The sequence below is a fragment of the Mauremys mutica genome, chromosome 3, assembly GCF_020497125.1.
Source record: "Mauremys mutica isolate MM-2020 ecotype Southern chromosome 3, ASM2049712v1, whole genome shotgun sequence".
Classification (NCBI taxonomy): Eukaryota; Metazoa; Chordata; order Testudines; family Geoemydidae; genus Mauremys; species Mauremys mutica.
The window spans coordinates 178,278,471-178,298,448 of NC_059074.1; the positions used below are offsets into that span (position 1 = coordinate 178,278,471).

Genomic DNA, 19,978 nt, shown 5'->3' on the forward strand with positions numbered 1-19,978 from the left:
AATCTCAAGTAACTTGCTTTTTATTCTTACTGACTTACAGCTGTGCTGCTTTTAATACTGTGTTAAGATCCATCCTATTAACTTTCTCAACATATATAGAAATTTGAATATGAATTTCTAAGAAGTCAGCCACCCCACTTATAATAATGTATATTTAGATTTGGCAAAATTTGATTTGTATTTATTTATAATTTTGACCAATAATATTGATGTTTATTTTTAAGCATTTTAATTTTTTAAAATCTATTTAAATTTTCACAGTTTTGAGAAATTATGGGAGGGGGTGTCAAACAATAATTATGTAATGGGAGTAGACATTGAGATTTAGTAAAATTAAAGCTTTATAACTGGTAAAACACAAGTTGTCAACATCACCTCAGTGTATGCAAAGCAGATTTTCTTATACGAAACTCTACGTTCTCAAGCAGTATTTTTCTTTCTTAGCCTATCTGTAAATTTTGATGATCATTCATGGAAATATTTTTTCATTGATTTGTTGATGGTGAAACTAATATAACCCAATAACAATCTAATCCTTCCAAGCCTATGTGTATTTCTTTTAATTATTAGGCTTCCTATGTCTGGTCTTAGGTATTTTTAGTGACATTGTCATTCTTCACTAAAAGCTGAATAAAAGTTCAGTCTCCTTTGCACAGTAATTTGAATTTGTCTTCAATAAAACGTTACCAGAATATTGCAGTTTCCTTTTCCCTGCGCATCTTCCTCAGAACATAATATTGCATAGCGTTTGTAATATGTAAAAAGATACTTAAGAAAGACAGAAGGCGAATTCTTGTAAACTTTAAAACTCTTCCTGTTCACAAGAACAGAAGAAAAGCATAGAGAGATAATAGAATGTTTCTGTGACCAAAAACAAGCCCAGTGACTTGAGTTAATTGTTTGTTAGTTAAACCATGTTGCCTTTGTTATGGAAGGATATTATATTAATCTTTAACTTGTCTCATGACGCTGAATAATCTATTTTGGGTAGGTTAAACTTGTTTTCTGACCTCGACAGTGTTCTTTTTCGTGCTCTTCCTGTTAAGTAGATTAAATATATATGTATTTTGGTTTTGGACAGGGCGGACCAAGCAAACTAGTACAGAAGCACTTGTGTGGATTATTCAACAGCATTGCATCTTTTTACCATCCTTCAAATAATGGTCGCTGGCTGGTGAGTTCGTTATGCTTTTATTTTAAGACTAAAGATTTTAAATTTGGAGTGGGATTATAATTTTATCGTGAATTTTTCTCTACTGTGCTCTTCACTTTTAATAAAAGAGTGTATACTGCTTTATGCAAACAATTTCATCCCATAATAGATTACTATGGACTATGTATATATCCTTAGAAAATAAACTTCCAAGAAAACACTAGTGTGATGTGTGAACTTAAACTGAAAAGGAACCAGAAATACACCACTATATGTTAAGAAAACATGGATTGTTTTTTAACTGTCTACAGTACAATATGTGAAAATGAACATGTCAGATTAAACTTGCTGCTAGTCTGTATTGTGTTGGTCAGTTTTTCAAGCACCTAGTAAAACCTGATTTTGAATAATGGATAGTATGATTCTAATGTCTGAAGCACACTTTCTTAGTTAAGAGAATATGATACAGTGTTGTCCTACATTTTGTAAGTATAGTGGAATCTAACTTTGATTAATCAACATGAACTGAGCTTTTGTTAAAAGCACAGCTGAACATCCACTATTTAACATTTATGCTATTTTTGTTCTAATATTTAGTATTGAATTTAGACAGTTTTCACAGTTAAAGTTGATGTTACAGTTCTCAACAGAACTGGATTTTTCTATATCTCTCACTGCACAGTACTGTTGGGAAATAAAATGAGTATTTTTTAATCTCCAACAATTATTTTTAATTAGAAGTATCCTAGAAAAACACATGAAAAATTATTGGGTCCAATTCTGGCTTCAGACAACTTTCATGAATGGGAGTTTCTTGTGTGTAAGTTAGGGCAGAAAGGAGTTTACTGAAAGGCAATTTACTATTGCAGATATCACTGGTGCAGATATCACTGGTGCAGATATTTCTGGTGCAGATATTACTGGTGAACAATTTGCTGCACTGAATTCCAGCAGTACTGTCATAAATTAGGTTTGGATCACAGACCAGGTTAACTTAGTCAGTCTTTCTAGGTGTGTTTTACATTAACTCTTTGTCACTGGGAATAGATATTTCTCCACATGTGAATAGTGGACACAAGGGCAGGTGCCTTTCCCAACCTGCTCTGCAAATACAGTCCATGAAGTGGGATAGATCCCTTAACAATCTTAAAGCTGGGTGTCTTGACCCCCCAGAGGATCCTTGGATGGCTTAGAGGTATTGTAGTGGATGCTCTACCAGGCAGTGCAGGGCATCTCCCTGGTAGCTGGCACAAGTTAGTGGGAAGGCTGCGCTAACTCATGCTAGAGGCCTGCCTCATTCCTGAGCAGCTCCAAGATCACAAGGGTGGCTTACATATTCCAGAGTATTCCCATAAATGTGAATGTGCAGAGGATATGCTTGAAGATCTCCATTGCTAGTAAGTAATCTTCATTTATCTGAATTTTTTCTAGAGCTAATTTAGTCATTGTACAAAGTATGTAAGCATGAGTTTTAAATGTTTATAGAAATGATTAGGAATGACAAATACAGTGGAGCTTGTAAAGTTCTGGGAACTGGATTCTCATAGTGAATTCTGAACATTTAGATTTACTACATTCCTGTGGTTCTAATCCATTTTGAGCAACTGTCCTGAAGTTAACACAGCTTATTTTTGAGTTCCTGGTGTAGGAAGGATGTATCAGGTTTTTGCCACTGTCCATTCTCGCTGCCTATTACTTGAAATTGATTGTTTCCTCTGGTTATATATCCAACAGAACAAGCTGATGAAACTGCTTCAAAGGTTACCAAGTAGTGTTATTAGAAGACTGCATCGTGAGCGTTACAAGAAGAAGACTTGGCTAACTCCTGTGCCTGATAGCCATAAACTTACTGATCAAGATGTTACAGACTTTGTAGAATGCATTATTCAACCTGTCCTTTTGGCTATGTTTAGTAAAACTGGAAGCCTAGAGGCTGCTCAAGCCCTACAAAATCTTGCACTAATGCGCCCTGAGTTAGTAATTCCACCTGTACTTGAAAAGTAAGTTATAATGAAACAATGAAGAAACATTACTGCAAATAGAAGTTCAGAGCTTGCCCCCCCTGCAGCCATAGTGAGCCACAGAAGTATTTCCTTGATGAAAGGGAATACTTGGACTGGGGGAGCTATTGAATTAGATCGCATACCACACCCATCCCTGCAACTAGGTTAGTTGGGGAGTTGCCAAGTGAAGGAGGAAGTTCTTTTTAGTTTTTGCGTTCAGGCTGCTCTAATTTATGATGGAGACTGTAAACAGACAGTTTCAGGGTCAACTGTGAGCTGTTTTTGTACCCCTCACTCCTGAGCTGTGCTGAGCTCTTTGTCACAGCTCAAAATCTGGGCCAAAGTTTAAATAAGTATATTTAATGTTATTTGAATAGCAAAAAGGGTGTAATATATTACATACATATATTGATTTTTCAGTTTTCTTTGACAAATGATAGATTGTATTGTTACAGGTAAGTAAAACATTTGATTTGATGTTGCCTTTGATTTTACAAGTAAACTGCAAAAATAGCACTCACCTGGAATGCTTTGGGCCCCAACTATAATTGAAATTCACTATAAAAATCAAATGAACTGGCAACAACATGATCCCCTTTACTGTTCTTAACATTTCTCTCCAAATGATCAAAATTGTTAAAGGCATTGCACTATCCCCTTCCTGAGAAAATAATTGAACTTTGCAGTGTCTGAAAAATTAACCTCCCACATTCCATATCTTACAGTGAGTCATGTGTACATATAGATTTATTTACTTGCTACATTTGTTACATATATAAAAATAACATAACTGCTCTTCTAAGTAAGGCAACAGTGGTAATATATTTATTCTGTGTTAGGGATGACTGCAGAATTGAGTGGTGGAGCATAATAAGGCTTATTGCTAAATGCTATTGTCTCAATACACTTAATGCAATGCTCTGTTCTGTGTAGGCACATCTGAGACTTGTAATTTAGTGTGTTTTGAATGAAATAGTGCAGATGTGACACAGTGAGTCAGTATGTACTTGAATTGTCGTGACAATAATAGGAATTATTTCACAGTTCTCACTATATGGGGTGCTAAAAACATGCCCGATATAAACAGGCACAGGACAGATAAAATTCAACTCCAATATTTTATTGTGTAATAAATGTGAGCTTTAATTTTTAGCAAGATGTCTTCAAATACAGGGCTTTCTTCAGTTAATGGGTTAATATAAAACTATTAAATGTTCCATATTTAGAGACAATAAAGACCAAGCTTTTGTCCTACATATAATTTTTAAAATCCTTAAGGCTTTCATATTTTAAATATACCCGAACCATTTATCTAGATAGTATTTTAATAATATGGGCTTTTTTGACTGACCCATAGCACCTGTAATGGTCAGTCTTTAGTTTTTGTTTTGTTTTAAATTTTATAGCCCTGGATGTAGTCCAGACAATGTACTGGAATCACCCATAATTTATCCAACAATAATTCCGTGGGACCCTGGTGGTGAACATTTCTGTTCAGATGGGGAGCATGTTTTAAAAGAAAGGAGTTATTAAATTGACTGTACAGTGAAATACAACAAAAGGTTTGGACTATTGGATAATTTCTAAAAGGAACACTTTAAACTGACATAGTATTGTTTATCTAATTTCATCAGATATGGTTTTTCTTTTAGAAGTTTAAAATTTTTAGCTGTTTTTAATCTGGCTTTTTCTTCAATATGTGTAGAACATACCCTGCACTAGAGACATTGACAGAACCTCATCAGCTCACAGCTACTTTAAGCTGCGTAATTGGAGTAGCTCGTAGCCTGGTGTCTGGAGGCAAGTGGTTTCCTGAAGGTCCAACACACATGCTACCTCTGTTGATGAGAGCATTGCCTGGTGTGGATCCAAATGACTTTAGTAAATGCATGGTAAGTATATAAATCTCAGATTTTTCTAAAGTATAAAATACAGTCTGCCTATTTAAGATTACGTCAAAGGCTCTTTAATTTTCATCTCCGAGTAAATGGAGTTTGTTTCCAAAGGATTTTTAGGTCACTCTTCATATTAAGGTTCCATTTATAAAAGATTAATAAATGATTAATAGATGTTATAAACATATTACAGATATGAATAGTGTGTGTACATAGATAACCATCAGTGCATCAGTAAAATGTACAGATTATAAGCAATTTATTGACCTCCATAAAAATATAACAGTTGATTAACCATTTATAAAATCACCCGTAATTAGGGCTCTGTGTCTGTCATGGAGGTCGTGGAAGTCACGGATTCTGTGACTTTCTGTTACCTCAGTGATTTCTGCAGGTGTCTGATCCCAGTCCTGCCCAAGTAGCTGGCTCCTGGGACAGCCATACCAGCCGCTGCTGGAGCGGCTTGCAATGGGTTGGCTAGCTTATGCTGAAGCCTATGCTGTCATATCTTCATTACTATTATCACCTGCACTAACTAGATTAAAGCTAGCACAAGTGCCCCTACCTGCATTCCAGTTGCATCTTAATTTGCAGTGTGGACATATCCTAAGGGTATGATCTAAACTTAATTGAAGTAAATGGAAAGGTTCTCACTGACTTCAGTGGGCATTGGGTCAGGTCTTAAATGCCCATATCTTAGGGACTCATGCTGATCAAGTATTTAAATCATGTATACTTGACACCTAATGATGTCACTTTCACATTTGCTGCATCTTTCAGTATAGCATACCTATTGTGACTGGGCAAGGCCAGATGGCTATAGTAAAGTAGCGGGAGACAGATCTATTAGGCACAGGCTAAACAAATCCCTGTTACCAGGATAAGCAAAGGGCAGCTGCTCCAGGTCAATTAAGACACCTGGGGGCAATTATGATCCTTCCAGAGGGCAGGGAGGACAGCTAGGTTTATTGGGACACCTGAAGCCAATCAGGGGCTGGCTGAAACTAGTTAAAAGCCTCCCAATTAGGTGAGCGCACATGTCAGGAGTGTAGGAGGAAGCCTTGCTGTTGGAGAGACTGAGCAATACAAACAATATCAGGCACAAGGAAGGAGGCCCTGAGGTAAGGGTGAAGTGGATATTGAGGAATTTTGGGGGCTGCTGAGGGGAAGTGGCTCAGGGAATTGTACGTGTCCTGTTTCTAAAAAGTCAGCTACTATAGCTGATACTATTAGGGTCCCTGGGCTGGAGCCTGGAGTAGAGGATGGATCTGGGCTCCTGTCCTCTTCATCCCTGATTAATCACTGAGACTGGGATACAACAGAGACTGTGCAAGCGAGGGTAGCTTCTCCTCACCTCCCTTGCTGACATATATTGAAAATGGCTCAGTAGGCTGTGTCCCTTGCCTCTAGAAAGGGAGGGGCTACATGGAGGGTCACAGTCAGCCTCTGAGGCTCGCGAAATCTGCCAGGAAACGGACCCACGGAGACAAGGACAGAGCTTTATCACACTATGCATATTTTACATTTTAGGTTGGAAGTCTCTCTTCCTTAAAATTCCATAATTGAATTATACAAAATAAGACAATCTTACTGAAAATGGAATTATTTTCTGTACTTGATTTTGGTAGTAACCAATACAGAAGTTTTCTGCTTTGAATTAAAGATATTAATAAACGTTTCAAAAACAATTTCTCATTTTTTTACGGAAAGTTTGTAAAGGTTTCCTGTAATAATTAATGCCTCAAGCTTTAAATCCCATAGATTGTTTAAAGTCTCATCAGCTTTTAATATATATAATGTGATAATATGCATTGAGACATATTTGCAACTCCCAACAGATCACATTCCAGTTTATTGCAACGTTTTCTACTCTGGTGCCTTTAGTAGATTGTTCATCTGTGCTGCAAGAGAGAGATGATCTCACAGAGGTAAGAATGCTTCCTAGACATAAAATATAAGCTACAAAGCACTGCTTACTCTCGTAGTACAATAGTGATCTCGCTACAAGAATACAATTTAACGGCCTTCTAGTAAAAGTGTGTTACCAAGAGTCTTGGAGGGGCATCCTGAGAACGTTGCCCTGTATAGTTAAAAACAACATACTTCCTATTAGTAATAGCTTAATATAAGAGAAATAATTTTCAAAATCTTAAATCGTTTCACTGTTTAGATTTACTGAACTGAGCAATGAAAATTGATCCCTTTTGACTTTTCAGTTATCATACATTAGTACAATATTGCAGTGTTTGGAGATATTTTAAATCCAAAGTGTATTTGATGCTCAAAATAAATAAATAAATAAAAAATCATAGCCTTCTGTTAGTATTAGGTTTTATAAAACCACAGGTAGTCCCCCTTTAATGTGTTTACAATAAATCCAACAAAGCTTGTAGATGACTGAAGACTTGTTAATGAGATAGACCACCTCTCATTTTTAGTCCAAATCTGGCCCAACTTGGTATTGACTAAAATTAATAATTTGGCTGTTTGGTAGCCTCTTGGAAAGGAGTTTGAACATTGAGTTCCCACTATTGCCACCTTCATAGATCCAAAAATGGAAACTTTTTTTTTCTTTCTTTCTTTTTTTTTTTTAAAAATCAAGGCCAGCAAGTGCCTCACTGTGCTCTTTTTTTGTTTTGTTTTGTTTTTTTCCATCAGTTGTGAACTCTTAGGGGAAATCACCCTTTTTGTGTGTGATCATTTCAGTGGTCATCCTGAAATACACCACATTAACTGGGGGACCTTTTCCCATTCACTTCTATTGGGTAGGTGGGGCACTTATCCAAAACCATCCCATCCCCACGCATTGATCTCAACTCTTTGCTCTGTCCTCTGATACCCCTTCCCTCCGTTTGGGCACTATCCTTCTTGCTCCATCTGCGTCCCCTAAACACTGCTGCCATCCAGCGCCCATGCCTGGAAACAGTTCTCTGCTGTGCTCCCCCACTTCCCGCTCACCTTTGATTCTGTGTCACCTCCTCTCCCCACTTAGTGTTGAATAGAGGAGAGGATTGGGTAGGAGCTGCCCTCTGATCCATCTCTTTGCCCCGTACCACCCTCTACTCCCCCCTCCCCCCGCTGCTTCTTTGCTTGCCCCACAGTCTGATGTTCCCACGCTTGACACAAACAGTATAAGCTGGGGTGCAGATGGATTCTACAAATGTAGCACCGGCCTCTGTTGGTGGCAGCTGAAGTCCAGTACTTGCAGTTTAGTACCTGAGCAGTGGCCCTTGATGGCTGTGTTCAGAACTGTACCATCAGTTACAGCTCAGGCAGAAATTCTGAGCTGCCAGAGACTTCTCATTCAGAGATGAATTTTAATACCACAAAATCACAGCACTCACGAAAATATAGCAAGAGTTTGCACCCAGAGTTCCTAGTGGACAGATAACATGAAAATCTACCATCACAATTAGCACTAATTGACATCCTTGTTGGAGATAGCAGTGAGGCCAAGGATTTAATGGCCATGGAGAATGAACTAATTTCACCCTCAGAGGTTAAACCACCAGACTGCAGGACCAGGCATGCTGGTAGGACAGTATAAAGAAGATTGAACTGTGGCTCCTTACTTGGACGGTAGATAAAAACGGACTGCAGTGCTAAGTTCTTCAGTCTGTTGATCCATGTGCTAACGTTACTTAGAAAGTATTTTTAAAAGGTATTAATTTATGGAATATAAATTTTATTTAATTAGGATAGTTAAATGTTCGTCTTTCTTATTTACAACTAGGTGGAGAGAGAATTGTGCTCTGCTACTGCTGAATTTGAAGATTTTGTTCTGCAGTTTATGGACAGGTAACTGTATAGACTTAAGATTTTCATGCTGAAGTTAAAGTAAGATTCTTTTTTATTCATTTACTAAATATTGATTTGTTCCAATTGTGTAGATGTTTTGGACTCATAGAAAGCAGCACACTAGAACAAACTAGAGAGGAGACTGAAACTGAGAAGATGACTCATCTAGAGAGTTTAGTGGAATTAGGTCTCTCTTCCACTTTCAGTACAATCCTCACTCAGTGTTCAAAAGAGATATTTAAGGTATGTGGAACTTTTGTACTGAAAAAAGAAAATGTTTTCAGTTTTGTACAAGGAGGGTTTTGTTCTGTCTATGATAGCAAAGTGCTTGTACATTTGCTGAGTCTTCCTCTCTTGATAATGGCCGCACATTTGGACTTCTGTTGAAAACCTGGAAAAGAACAGCTAAATGCTTCATGGTGTCTGCTTTGTCAGATACTACAGTGATTTGCTCAGTACAAAACTCTTAGCTAAAACTTACTCTAAAGTGTATGCTCTACACTTAATACTCTTACTAATAGATAAGAAAACAATAGTAGAGGTCAATTTGGTTTAGCAAGGTTCCCCCTTCATCTGCTAGTGGTGACTGCTGAAGTCCCAGATACCGCCTTCTCTCCTCAGAGGTTTGAAATTGCTATTACTGTGGCTTCTCTGCCCACCAGTGTTATAAGCAAATCCTTCCCTGAATCTTATAGTAAAAACTCTGGCCTTATGATATTTAAATAACAGTTCATGTACGTTTGGACACTTAACATACAAAAATTAATCTGCTTCATCAACCATTCATGAAATATAGTGGTGTGTATGGCTTCTTTTGGTTTAATATAAACCTTCTAAGTGTTGTTGCTGTTATAAAGTATTAATCTGTATATCTTCCAATTGAATGGGTTAATTGTTTCATAATTTGGATAGTGACTAGTCACCTGCAAGCTGCACTGCATTTTATCTAACTTGTCCTGCAGATGGGTGACAGAATTAAGCTCTTTTCTTTTAAATGTCACTTAACAAAATGTTTGAGGCTCTTCCCCTTAGAATATCAGGGTTGGAAGGGACCTCAGGAGATCATCTAGTCCAACCCCCTGCTCAAAGCAGGGCCAATCCCCAGACAGATTTTTGCCCCAGATCCCTAAATGGCCCCCTCAAGGATTGAGCTCTCAACCCTGGGTTTAGCAGGCCAGTGCTCAAACCACTGAGCTATCCCTCCCCCGTTCTATGGGTCCAGCTTATAGGATGTGAGGAAAAGTAAAGAAGCTTGTATATGGGGATGGGAACTGAACCTCCAGTTTGCAAACCTTCTGAAAAGCCAAAGTGGAGGTGGGGAAAGCAGCTGCTCCAGAATTGGCCCAGCACCATTGCTAGGAACTGGCTCCTTTCACCTAATATGGTGGCAGGAAAATGTGTGTTTTTGGCCACTCCGTTGTGAGGAGGGAGAGGGAGGTAGGTGAGAACCTACCAGGGAGTGAGAAACTTTTCTGAAGAGTTCTATGGCTTACTTGATGAAAGGCTCTTCTTTTTGTCCTCACTGTGTCTTTTCGGAAGGATTCCAAATCTGAACTGGATATTGACTTCCCCTGCTAACCAGCAGTAGGTCTTTGATTTCCTCTAGCTGCCTTCATTCCCATGTGGGACCCCCCAAGGAGTATATCTGCCCATATTGAGGGCAGTATCCCAATATGGTATCATCTGGGGCACTACTTATGTGTGGTGGTGTTTTTTCCCTACCCCCAGTGTCGTCGGACCCCTGACTTTATTAATGAGAAAATACAACCTTACAAAAAATCAACCGCTTAAAAATATTGCCGTGCAAAATATAAGAGTTTCCTGTATATGAAGCATTTTCAGTGTTGATGCCCACCCTTTATTTTTTAAGTTGTAGCTGTTGCTGCAAAATTTCTTTGCCGTGAGCTTTTGTTTTCTTCTCATGTTGTAACAAAGTAAAAGTTACTTGTGGGAAAATGTTCTCAGACTGTGAAGCTCTTTGCCCCAAACATATTGCCATATTGTAGCATCCTTATCTTCCAACGCACTGAACTTCATGTAGACTGCAGAAGCTTCCTGTAACAAGCCAGCCATGCCATACCAGCAAGGAACCATGCAGGATTTTCTCTGTCAGTAAAAAAACAAACCAACCAAACAAACAAAAAAACACTTAGCACCCCCTTCCCCCCCCAGACACTACACAACATCTATAACTAAAGCGAATTGAATGGGTGGCCTCTCCATATTAAACTTTCAAGCATTCTGAGTATTTAAAATGATTCTGCAGAATATCTATTTCTGACTTTCCGAGTCCATGTTTCTTCTGCTTTTATTTGACATGTACTTTTGACAGTAACATTTTACAGAATAACGATGAGGACACGATTTGCTGCACACATGCATCAACTCCATTCATATGTGCAGTATTGCAATATAAGAACATAAGAACATAAGAGAGGCCGTACCGGGTCAGACCAAAGGTCCATCTAGCCCAGTATCTGTCTACTGACAGTGGCCAATGCCAGGTGCCCCAGAGGGAGTGAATCTAACAGGCAATGATCAAGTGATCTCTCTCCTGCCATACATCTCCATCCTCTGACGAACAGAGGCTAGGGACACCATTCTTACCCATTCTGGCTAATAGCCATTTATGGACTTAGCCACCATGAATTTATCCAGTCCCCTTTTAAACATTGTTATAGTCCTAGCCTTCACAACCTCCTCAGGTAAGGAGTTCCACAAGTTGACTGTGCGCTGCTTGAAGAAGAACTTCCTTTTATTTGTTTTAAACCTGCTGCCTATTAATTTCATTTGGTGACCTCTAGTTCTTGTATTATGGGAATAAGTAAATAACTTTTCCTTATCCACTTTCTCAACATCACTCATGATTTTATATACCTCTATCATGTCCCCCCTTAGTCTTCTCTTTTCCAAGCTGAAGAGTCCTAGCCTCTTTAATCTTTCCTCGTATGGGACCCTCTCTAAACCCCTAATCATTTTAGTTGCCCTTTTCTGAACCTTTTCTAGTGCTAGAATATCTTTTTTGAGGTGAGGAGACCACATCTGTACACAGTATTCGAGATGTGGGCGTACCATGGATTTATATAAGGGCAATAATATATTCTCAGTCTTATTCTCTATCCCCTTTTTAATGATTCCTAACATCCTATTTGCTTTTTTGACCGCCTCTGCACACTGCGTGGACATCTTCAGAGAACTATCCACGATGACGCCAAGATCTTTTTCCTGACTCGTTATAGCTAAGTTAGCCCCCATGTATAGTTGGGATTATTTTTTCCAATGTGCATTACTTTACATTTATCCACATTAAATTTCATTTGCCATTTTGTTACCCAATCACTTAGTTTTGTGAGATCTTTTTGAAGTTCTTCACAATCTGCTTTGGTCTTAACTATCTTGAGTAGTTTAGTATCATCTGCAAACTTGGCCACCTCACTGTTTACCCCTTTCTCCAGATCATTTATGAATAAATTGAATAGGATTGGTCCTAGGACTGACCCTTGGGGAACACCACTAGTTACCCCTCTCCATTCTGAGAATTTACCATTAATTCCTACCCTTTGTTCCCTGTCCTTTAACCAGTTCTCAATCCATGAAAGGACCTTCCCTTTTATCCCATGACAGCTTAATTTACGTAAGAGCCTTTGGTGAGGGACCTTGTCAAAGGTTTTCTGGAAATCCAAGTACACTATGTCCACCGGATCTCCCTTGTCCACATGTTTGTTTGACCCCTTCAAAGAATTCTAATAGATTAGTAAGACACGATTTCCCTTTACAGAAACCATGTTGACTATTGCTCAAGAGTTTGTTTATCTATGTGTCTGACAATTTGCAGTACATTGCTCTGTTCAAAAGATGGTTGATGAGATAAATTATTTTCCTCTTCTGTATTCCACTTAGGTTGCCTTGGAAAAAGTTTTTAACTTTGCTGTTTCAAATATATTTGAGACAAGAGTTGCTGGTCGGATGGTTGCTGACATGTGCCGGGCTGCAGTAAAAGTGAGAAGGAGAGCACTTTTATTTCATTGAGAGTTTAATTTACATATAAGACTATTACTACTTATTGAACCTGCATTACTTTTGTGGAAAACTTTAAATGTGATTGGAAATTTAGGTTTGTCTTACAATCTATCTGTAATTATCCTGCTTAAAATCTGATAGTTGTAATGGGATGAAAATGTAACAGGTTAAATAATATGTGAGTATAATTTTAAAATCCATAGGACTGCAAGTTTGAGATGCAGATTGTATTACACTTTAAATATGCCATTGTGCTTGCTGAGAATTAAAAGTATGGAATCAAACTCCAACCATCAAAAAGTTTTAGGTTGTATAACAGCCAGAGCTGAGTAAGGTTCTGTTTTTATTTCTTTACTTTTCTGTTGTAAATAATGTTGTGAGATTATGCTGATTATGCTTCATGTTTATCACCATAAGATCTCCTTGTTTAAATTGATTATTTGTGACAATGTTTTCAGTGCTGCCCTGAGGAATCTCTGAAGCTCTTTGTGCCCCATTGCTGCAGTGTTGTAACTCATCTTACCATCAGTAAGTTCAGAAGATTTCAAATTGTATTCCACTAGCCTCATACAGGATGGAGTATTGCTGATCTAAAACTTAGAATTGGAATTTTAAAATCAGCATCTATTCTTTGGAGAATATTCTGTTTTCTTTTATAAATTAAAATCATCTGACAGACAAGGAAAGAATAAGTGGGAAGAGAGTGCTTTTATTAGGATATGTGTAGAAAGATTCTGTTTGTAAACAAATTCTAAAGAAACATGGTTTCCAAAAGTCATTTCAAGAGATAAATATTAACAAACTTTTCGCCTGCTATGTTTAATAAAAGTACTTATAAGAATAGGTTTGACTCTCTGATTCCTGAGTTAGTATTAAATAAATGCATTTACTTCTTGACGATCACACTGACTGCATTGGCATCTGGTGGGTGGGAATTACATATGAATTTGAAGGTTGGGGTTGGTTAAACATTCATAAATGTAGAACGCTGGGTGTGAATGGCTGAGCTGATTTGTAATACTCAAGTGGGTTTAACTTTTGAAATTGGCAAACCTTCAGATATGAACATTTAACTTCCATATAGTAACAGTAGCGCTTAACACTTTTGCTCTTTAGATGATGATGTCTTGCATGATGAAGAGCTAGATAAGGAGCTACTCTGGAACCTTCAGCTTCTGTCAGAGGTATTGCAAAGAATGTTAAAATTTAAATTCTGGTTGTCTCTTTGCATGTCTGTTCCATCATTGGCTCAACTTTAGTGCAATTGGGGATAAAAAAGCAGTTAATTTTTGCTATTGCACTATTATACTTAAAGTTAATATGTAAGATTTCATATAGTCTTTTTCCTAAAGACTGCAGAATTAAGTAAGAGTGGGTAATAGATGATATACATTACAGAAAATGAATGTCTTAATTATATGGGAAATAAATTTAAAGTCTTTGGTTCTAGTATCAGTAATGGACAGGGGATGAAACTCTGCAAGAGAAGATATATATTTTAAAATAAAACTTGAAAAGATCCACTGGTGAAGGCAGAAATCTTGCACATGATGGAGGTTGGACAGCACTGGGACTTGGGGAGGCCATAGAGTCAGGAGTTGCTGTTGCAGTAGTCAAGTTGATATTGTTTCATGTAGCAGCAGAAGTTGATGTTTGTATACAAATTTAATGGAGCACTACTTTAAGAGAGAGTTTTATACCAGGTACTGTGGACTTGTGTTTAGCTTGATTATCCTATGCTACAGCTCTTGAACTTTATTGGTTATGTTTACTTCTGAATGTTTCTACCTTTTTATTAGATCACTCGAGTGGATGGAAAGAAGTTGCTGCCATACAGGGAGCAGCTTGTGAAGATTCTGCAGCGAACCCTACATTTAACCTGTAAGCAGGGTTACATTCTGTCTTGTAACCTACTGCACCATCTTCTTCGTTCTACTACACTTATCTACCCCACAGAATACTGCAGTGTGCCAGGTGGCTTTGACAAGCCTCTTTCTGAATACTTTCCTATCAAGGCAAGGATTTTCATTTTTTTAGGATTAGAGGATTTGACAGCCTTTTTTAAAAATGCTACTCTATTTTATTTGTTTTTATTTCAAGATTGATCAATACAGTGAATATGGAAAGTGTAATTGAAAGATGCTTTAAACTTTGAAACCTGCATTGCAAATTAGTAGCTATATTAACTGAAATAAACTTATGCTAGTGGCTGAAAAGATTAATGCTAAATATTATGTTGAATAGCTTAATGACATGGAGTACACTTAGTATTGCTGATGTTCACACTACTATATTTAAATAGTGGTAAAGCAAAGCAGATGATCATAGTTTTGTATTATGCCTAAATGTAGCAATTTATGATGAGCTGACTTGAGACCTGACAATCATGAGATGCAGTGGTACAAATTGCTGTTAGCTTTAAAGTTGAGCAGCAAAGTTTTGGGTTCCTCAACACTCCACCAACCCTCTTTTTATGTTTAATAATAATAACAATAATTAATAAAAAGTCTAGACCTAGAAAATATTAACATATTTGATATAGTCTCCCAAAGCATCATTACCTCACCTCCGTATCTGATGAGTCAGACTTATAGCTCTTCCTGGTTCCTCTTCCCCACATATGGGACGTATGATTTCATGAACAGTGGAAAATGTATGCAAAATAAGTAAATATGAACATATGGGTTTTTTTAAACCTGATTTTCCACTGCCTTGCCCTTTGTTTAATCATTTATACCAGTTGAAAGTGGTTGGGAAACAAGACCATTTTATAAAAGGATCAGAACAGAGAAATATTAGACAAATATTTTAGGAGCTATATTTAAAGAAATATAATCAGAATAATGTACAGTGAAATTACACTGTCACATTTAAAATTCAGTTAAAATATAAATAGATGCAGCAATAGTAACAAAACATTAAATTGCAACTTGAATATTTTGCTGGCCTTTGGTTTTTATCTTGTTTGTGTTGACATACTAATATACAACGATGAGCAAGTTGTCAGCTGGTTTTTGGGTTATTAAGAGAGCCTTTTTTAGCAATAAAATTACATTTTACTTAATCAGATTGTGTTTTGAAAAACTCTGAAATGGTAGTGGATGTCATCTTCATTGGTGCAAAGCTAGTGCAGTTTTGTTGTATATATTTATATGAAAATCAGGTCATGTAGCTTTCTACCACTTGTTACTTCCATTATATGCATACCTCAAAAAATATATATATACCTGTTATTCTGAATACTTGTCCTGAAACTGAGGAGAAAACCCAGTATTTCAGAGTTAGTTATGCAAACCACATGCTTTCTAAACAGACACTTTATTCCAACTGCTAATTGTCATAAAAATCTATCATATGCTTCTTGTAATGTTTCTGTGTTAACTTGTCATTCTACAAAGTAATATCCACGGAAGACTTGGATATTTTCCAAAGATGACAAGTAACAGCAAGCTCTTTTTTACAAATGGACAATCCCTATAATCTTAACTTTCCTCTTTACTGATTGTTTCTGAGGTCAACCAAACTAAAAGCTTTAGAAGTAATATGCAGTTAGTTAAGAATATAATCTTACCATGAAGATAGGCAAGAACTGGAGATGAAGACGGTGTTTGCGAAGAGTTGCCAAGGATCTGACTATTAGTTGATTTAGAGCTCTTGCTCTCATAAGCAGATATCAGCAGGTGTCTGTGAATTTGAAGGAAAGACAGGTGTTTAAGTACGTTGATTCTGTACCATGTCTGAACTCTGTCTAGAAATCACAAAATAACGGGTCCCTTCCTATCTCAGGTATGAGTTGCTGCAGCACAAAGCTCTTCTAATCTGCTGAGTCATCCCAAAATGTGTTAATGCAAAACTTAACTGCAGAACTATCCTCCAAATCTGAGTATCAAATTCCTGAGCCTTTTGAGGGTTTTTATCTTGATTTCAGCAAATACTTGTTTCTTTATTAAACATACATACCCGTTCTGACCTAAAAGTAATTATAATATGATGGCTATTTGCTCTACGTGAAATAAGATGGGATTCCCCAGTGGACATATCCACATTGCATTTGGGACCCTTGTTAGAATGTCTTCTCTTGGTCAAGAGGTCAGACAATAAATGAGCATAGAGCCTGAAGTAACCTCTTGTTCCTAACAGTGGTTTCACCAGAAAAATATTGAGCTGAATATGAGGAATCTTGTGCTGTCATTGTCTGTTGTGCATCTCTTCTGTAGGTAGATAACTTAGGTTTTATGTTGTATGGGGCTGTGTTTATACAGCGCCTACCACAGTGGGGCCTAATCCACGGCTGGGGCTCTTGGGTCCTACAAAATCTCTCAGGTCACACTAGCTGGCAGGTGTCCTTCTTTTATGTTAACATGACTTCACTTATTTGCATTTGATAACTTTCTTGGCTAAAATCTGGGTAATTAGAATGGGTGACCTCAGATTACCTTAATTTCTCCAAACTGGACACAACATTATTGCACCACAGGGGAATTCAAATAAGCTTTGTAAATTATTAGACTAAATTTTGATGATCTGGGATGGGAATGTCAAATTTTAAATTTGTTTTTTATATTGAACCAGTATACCAAATTTCAGGATTGTTTTAAAAGAGTGAGTGATTGAAAACTGATAAAATAGGCTAATCTTTTGGTGACCTCTGATGGAAAGATCAAAAGTCAGAGTTAGCATTTGGGGTATTTTGTATATCTGAGACTTGTAAATGGATGATTGTGTCAAATGGCAACAATCTACTTCAGTGAGAACATCAAAATTGTCAGTGAGTTATTCCTTGCAAGCATATCTTTTATATTCTAGATATTTGTTGCAGATTTCATATTGTTCTTGAATTGCCAGTTAGATTTGAGTATAAATTTAACTCCTTGAACTGGCAGTTATTTTTACTTATGGGTAGTCGTATATTTGGAATTTGTTATTCACATCTGTTAAGTTTTTAATGAATCTTTGTTTCACATTTTACTAAGGGGAAATGGCTTTTTGTTTTTGTTCTTATAGGACTGGGGTAAACCAGGTGACTTGTGGAACCTGAATATCCAATGGCATGTTCCTTCGTCTAAGGAAATAACCTTTGCCTATTACTTACTGGATTCTTTTCTTCAGCCGGAGCTCACCAAGCTAGAGCACTATACAAATGGAAAACAAGAAATGTCCAGGTCAGTAGTATCATGTGGGATACACTAGGTGACTCTAGCCATATATATTAGTAGCTTCACGTTGCATTTCTTATGTTCATAGGCTAGCATCTATTACATAGGCTACTTCTGGGGAAATTCTGCACCAAAATATTAAAAATTCCGCACACAATATTTTAAAATTCTGCATATTTTATTGGTCAAAATAACACAAGTAATCACACCAGTTTCAATTATTTTGGTAATTTATTTCAAAATACCGGTCAGCAAGCATGTCTGTAACAGTACAGACAACAAAACAGATTCAGGGAAGTTGTTTGACAAATAGATTCCTTACTAGGCATATTAAGACAGGACTTTGAGTAATTCATTTAAACTACAATACAGAACCATATTTCCCACACCCCTCAGAAGCAGTGCAAAGGCTTGGGGGAGTTGGGTGATGGAGGAGCTGAGGGAGAGGGAAGGAGCCTGGGAGTAAACCTGGAGGGTTGTTAGGTATGGGTGGGAGAAGAATGGAACAGGTTTGGGGAGGGAGAGGGATTGTTAGGGAGCTTCCCCCATGCAGATCCAGGCTGACCCTTAGCCTCTTCCATTCAGTCAGCTACATCTGCCTCTGTTCCCATGTTTCCTTGCACCCCTAGTCCCCATGTGTCCACCCCCACTCAGACTCATCACAAGCCTTTTTAATAAAAGGACAGAGGACTAACTTTGTAACTAATGTAAATTTTCAGTGTAATACACAGGTCCCCTATATGATGGAAGCGGTCTAAGTTTTGATTTTAGGAGGCCACTCATTACCAATAGTTAAGAAAAAATTATTTTGCTCTTCAAAATCTACAGTAGCACAGAGATATCAAAACATTAACACTGTTTAAAAAATCTTCCTGGGAAAATGATCCCCTTCACAATAGAACATTTTATGTACTGAAGAAAACTTTCTTTCACTGACTCCTGTTCACAGTGGAGTGAATTTCCCTCCCTCTCCCCCCCCCCCCCAAAAAAAAGAAAGAAAGAAAGAAATGTGAGTTTTAGTACAGACTTTTAATATAGGACCAGATAAAATTTTCAGATAATATTTGGGGTTTGGAAAAATCAGTATTATCTGTACATTAAATTAGACTCTTCATCTTGTGCTGCAGATGATTTCCCTCACTATTTCACGATGGTATGCAAAATAAATAATTCAGAAAAATAAACTGTTGAGGGTTAGGGTTTTGTGAAAGGAGATGTTTCATGAAAGGCTATTTTATGAAATGGTCTTTAAGATTATGAATTAGAGGATCAGAAATGAATGACTTGCCTGCAGAGCACCTCTAGTGGGGAGAAGCTTCTAAGATTACCCAAGAAAAAACATCTTTATTAAAAAAAATTGATAAAAAGAAAATAAATAGTCTTCGCTTAAAATTTTCTAACATTAAAATTTTTTACTTAAATGTTGACTTCTTTGACTTCCAGAGATGATGTACAGCAGTGTCTCACTATAGTGCACAACTGCCTAATTGGTTCGGGGAACATTCTACCTCCTCTAAAAGGAGAGAGGATAGCTCACCTGTAAGTAAGCTCTGTTACATGTAGTTTATGAATAAGGTATTAAAATATTATTAGTAATATATTTTTAGTACTATACTTTTAAACAAATATTTAATTTAATATTCCTATTCTTATTTTTATTATTGCACAGTGAATTCTAAGCCAGATTTTTTTTTCCGGTGAATTCTTTGGAAAAAAAACTTATCTAATGGCACTAAGGAAAATGCATTGTTTCAGGTTTGTGGTTATATAAATACTTAGGTATTACTTCACATCTTAAATATCTAACACGTACACTTTTCATGCATAGATGTTAATATACTTTATGAAGGCAGGTAATCAGCATTGTATCATTGTCACCATTATACATATGGGGAAACTGAAGCTCAGAGAGGCTAAGTGACTTGCTCAAAATTATATAGTGAGACAGTGGTA

At 37.1% G+C, this 19,978-nt stretch overlaps 1 protein-coding gene across 1 annotated transcript in view; it reads left to right on the plus strand.

Annotated features, from left to right (window-relative positions):
* PSME4 (proteasome activator subunit 4) overlaps positions 1-19,978 on the plus strand; it is a 230,265-nt gene that overhangs the window by 76,259 nt on the left and 134,028 nt on the right. Inside the window, exons 9-20 of the mRNA XM_045009566.1 lie at positions 1,082-1,174; positions 2,888-3,153; positions 4,862-5,048; positions 6,890-6,979; positions 8,785-8,849; positions 8,942-9,092; positions 12,750-12,848; positions 13,328-13,397; positions 13,986-14,053; positions 14,669-14,884; positions 17,874-18,031; positions 19,469-19,564. Coding sequence (XP_044865501.1) covers positions 1,082-1,174; positions 2,888-3,153; positions 4,862-5,048; positions 6,890-6,979; positions 8,785-8,849; positions 8,942-9,092; positions 12,750-12,848; positions 13,328-13,397; positions 13,986-14,053; positions 14,669-14,884; positions 17,874-18,031; positions 19,469-19,564 — 1,559 coding nt within the window. The remainder of the gene's footprint in view (positions 1-1,081; positions 1,175-2,887; positions 3,154-4,861; positions 5,049-6,889; positions 6,980-8,784; positions 8,850-8,941; positions 9,093-12,749; positions 12,849-13,327; positions 13,398-13,985; positions 14,054-14,668; positions 14,885-17,873; positions 18,032-19,468; positions 19,565-19,978) is intronic.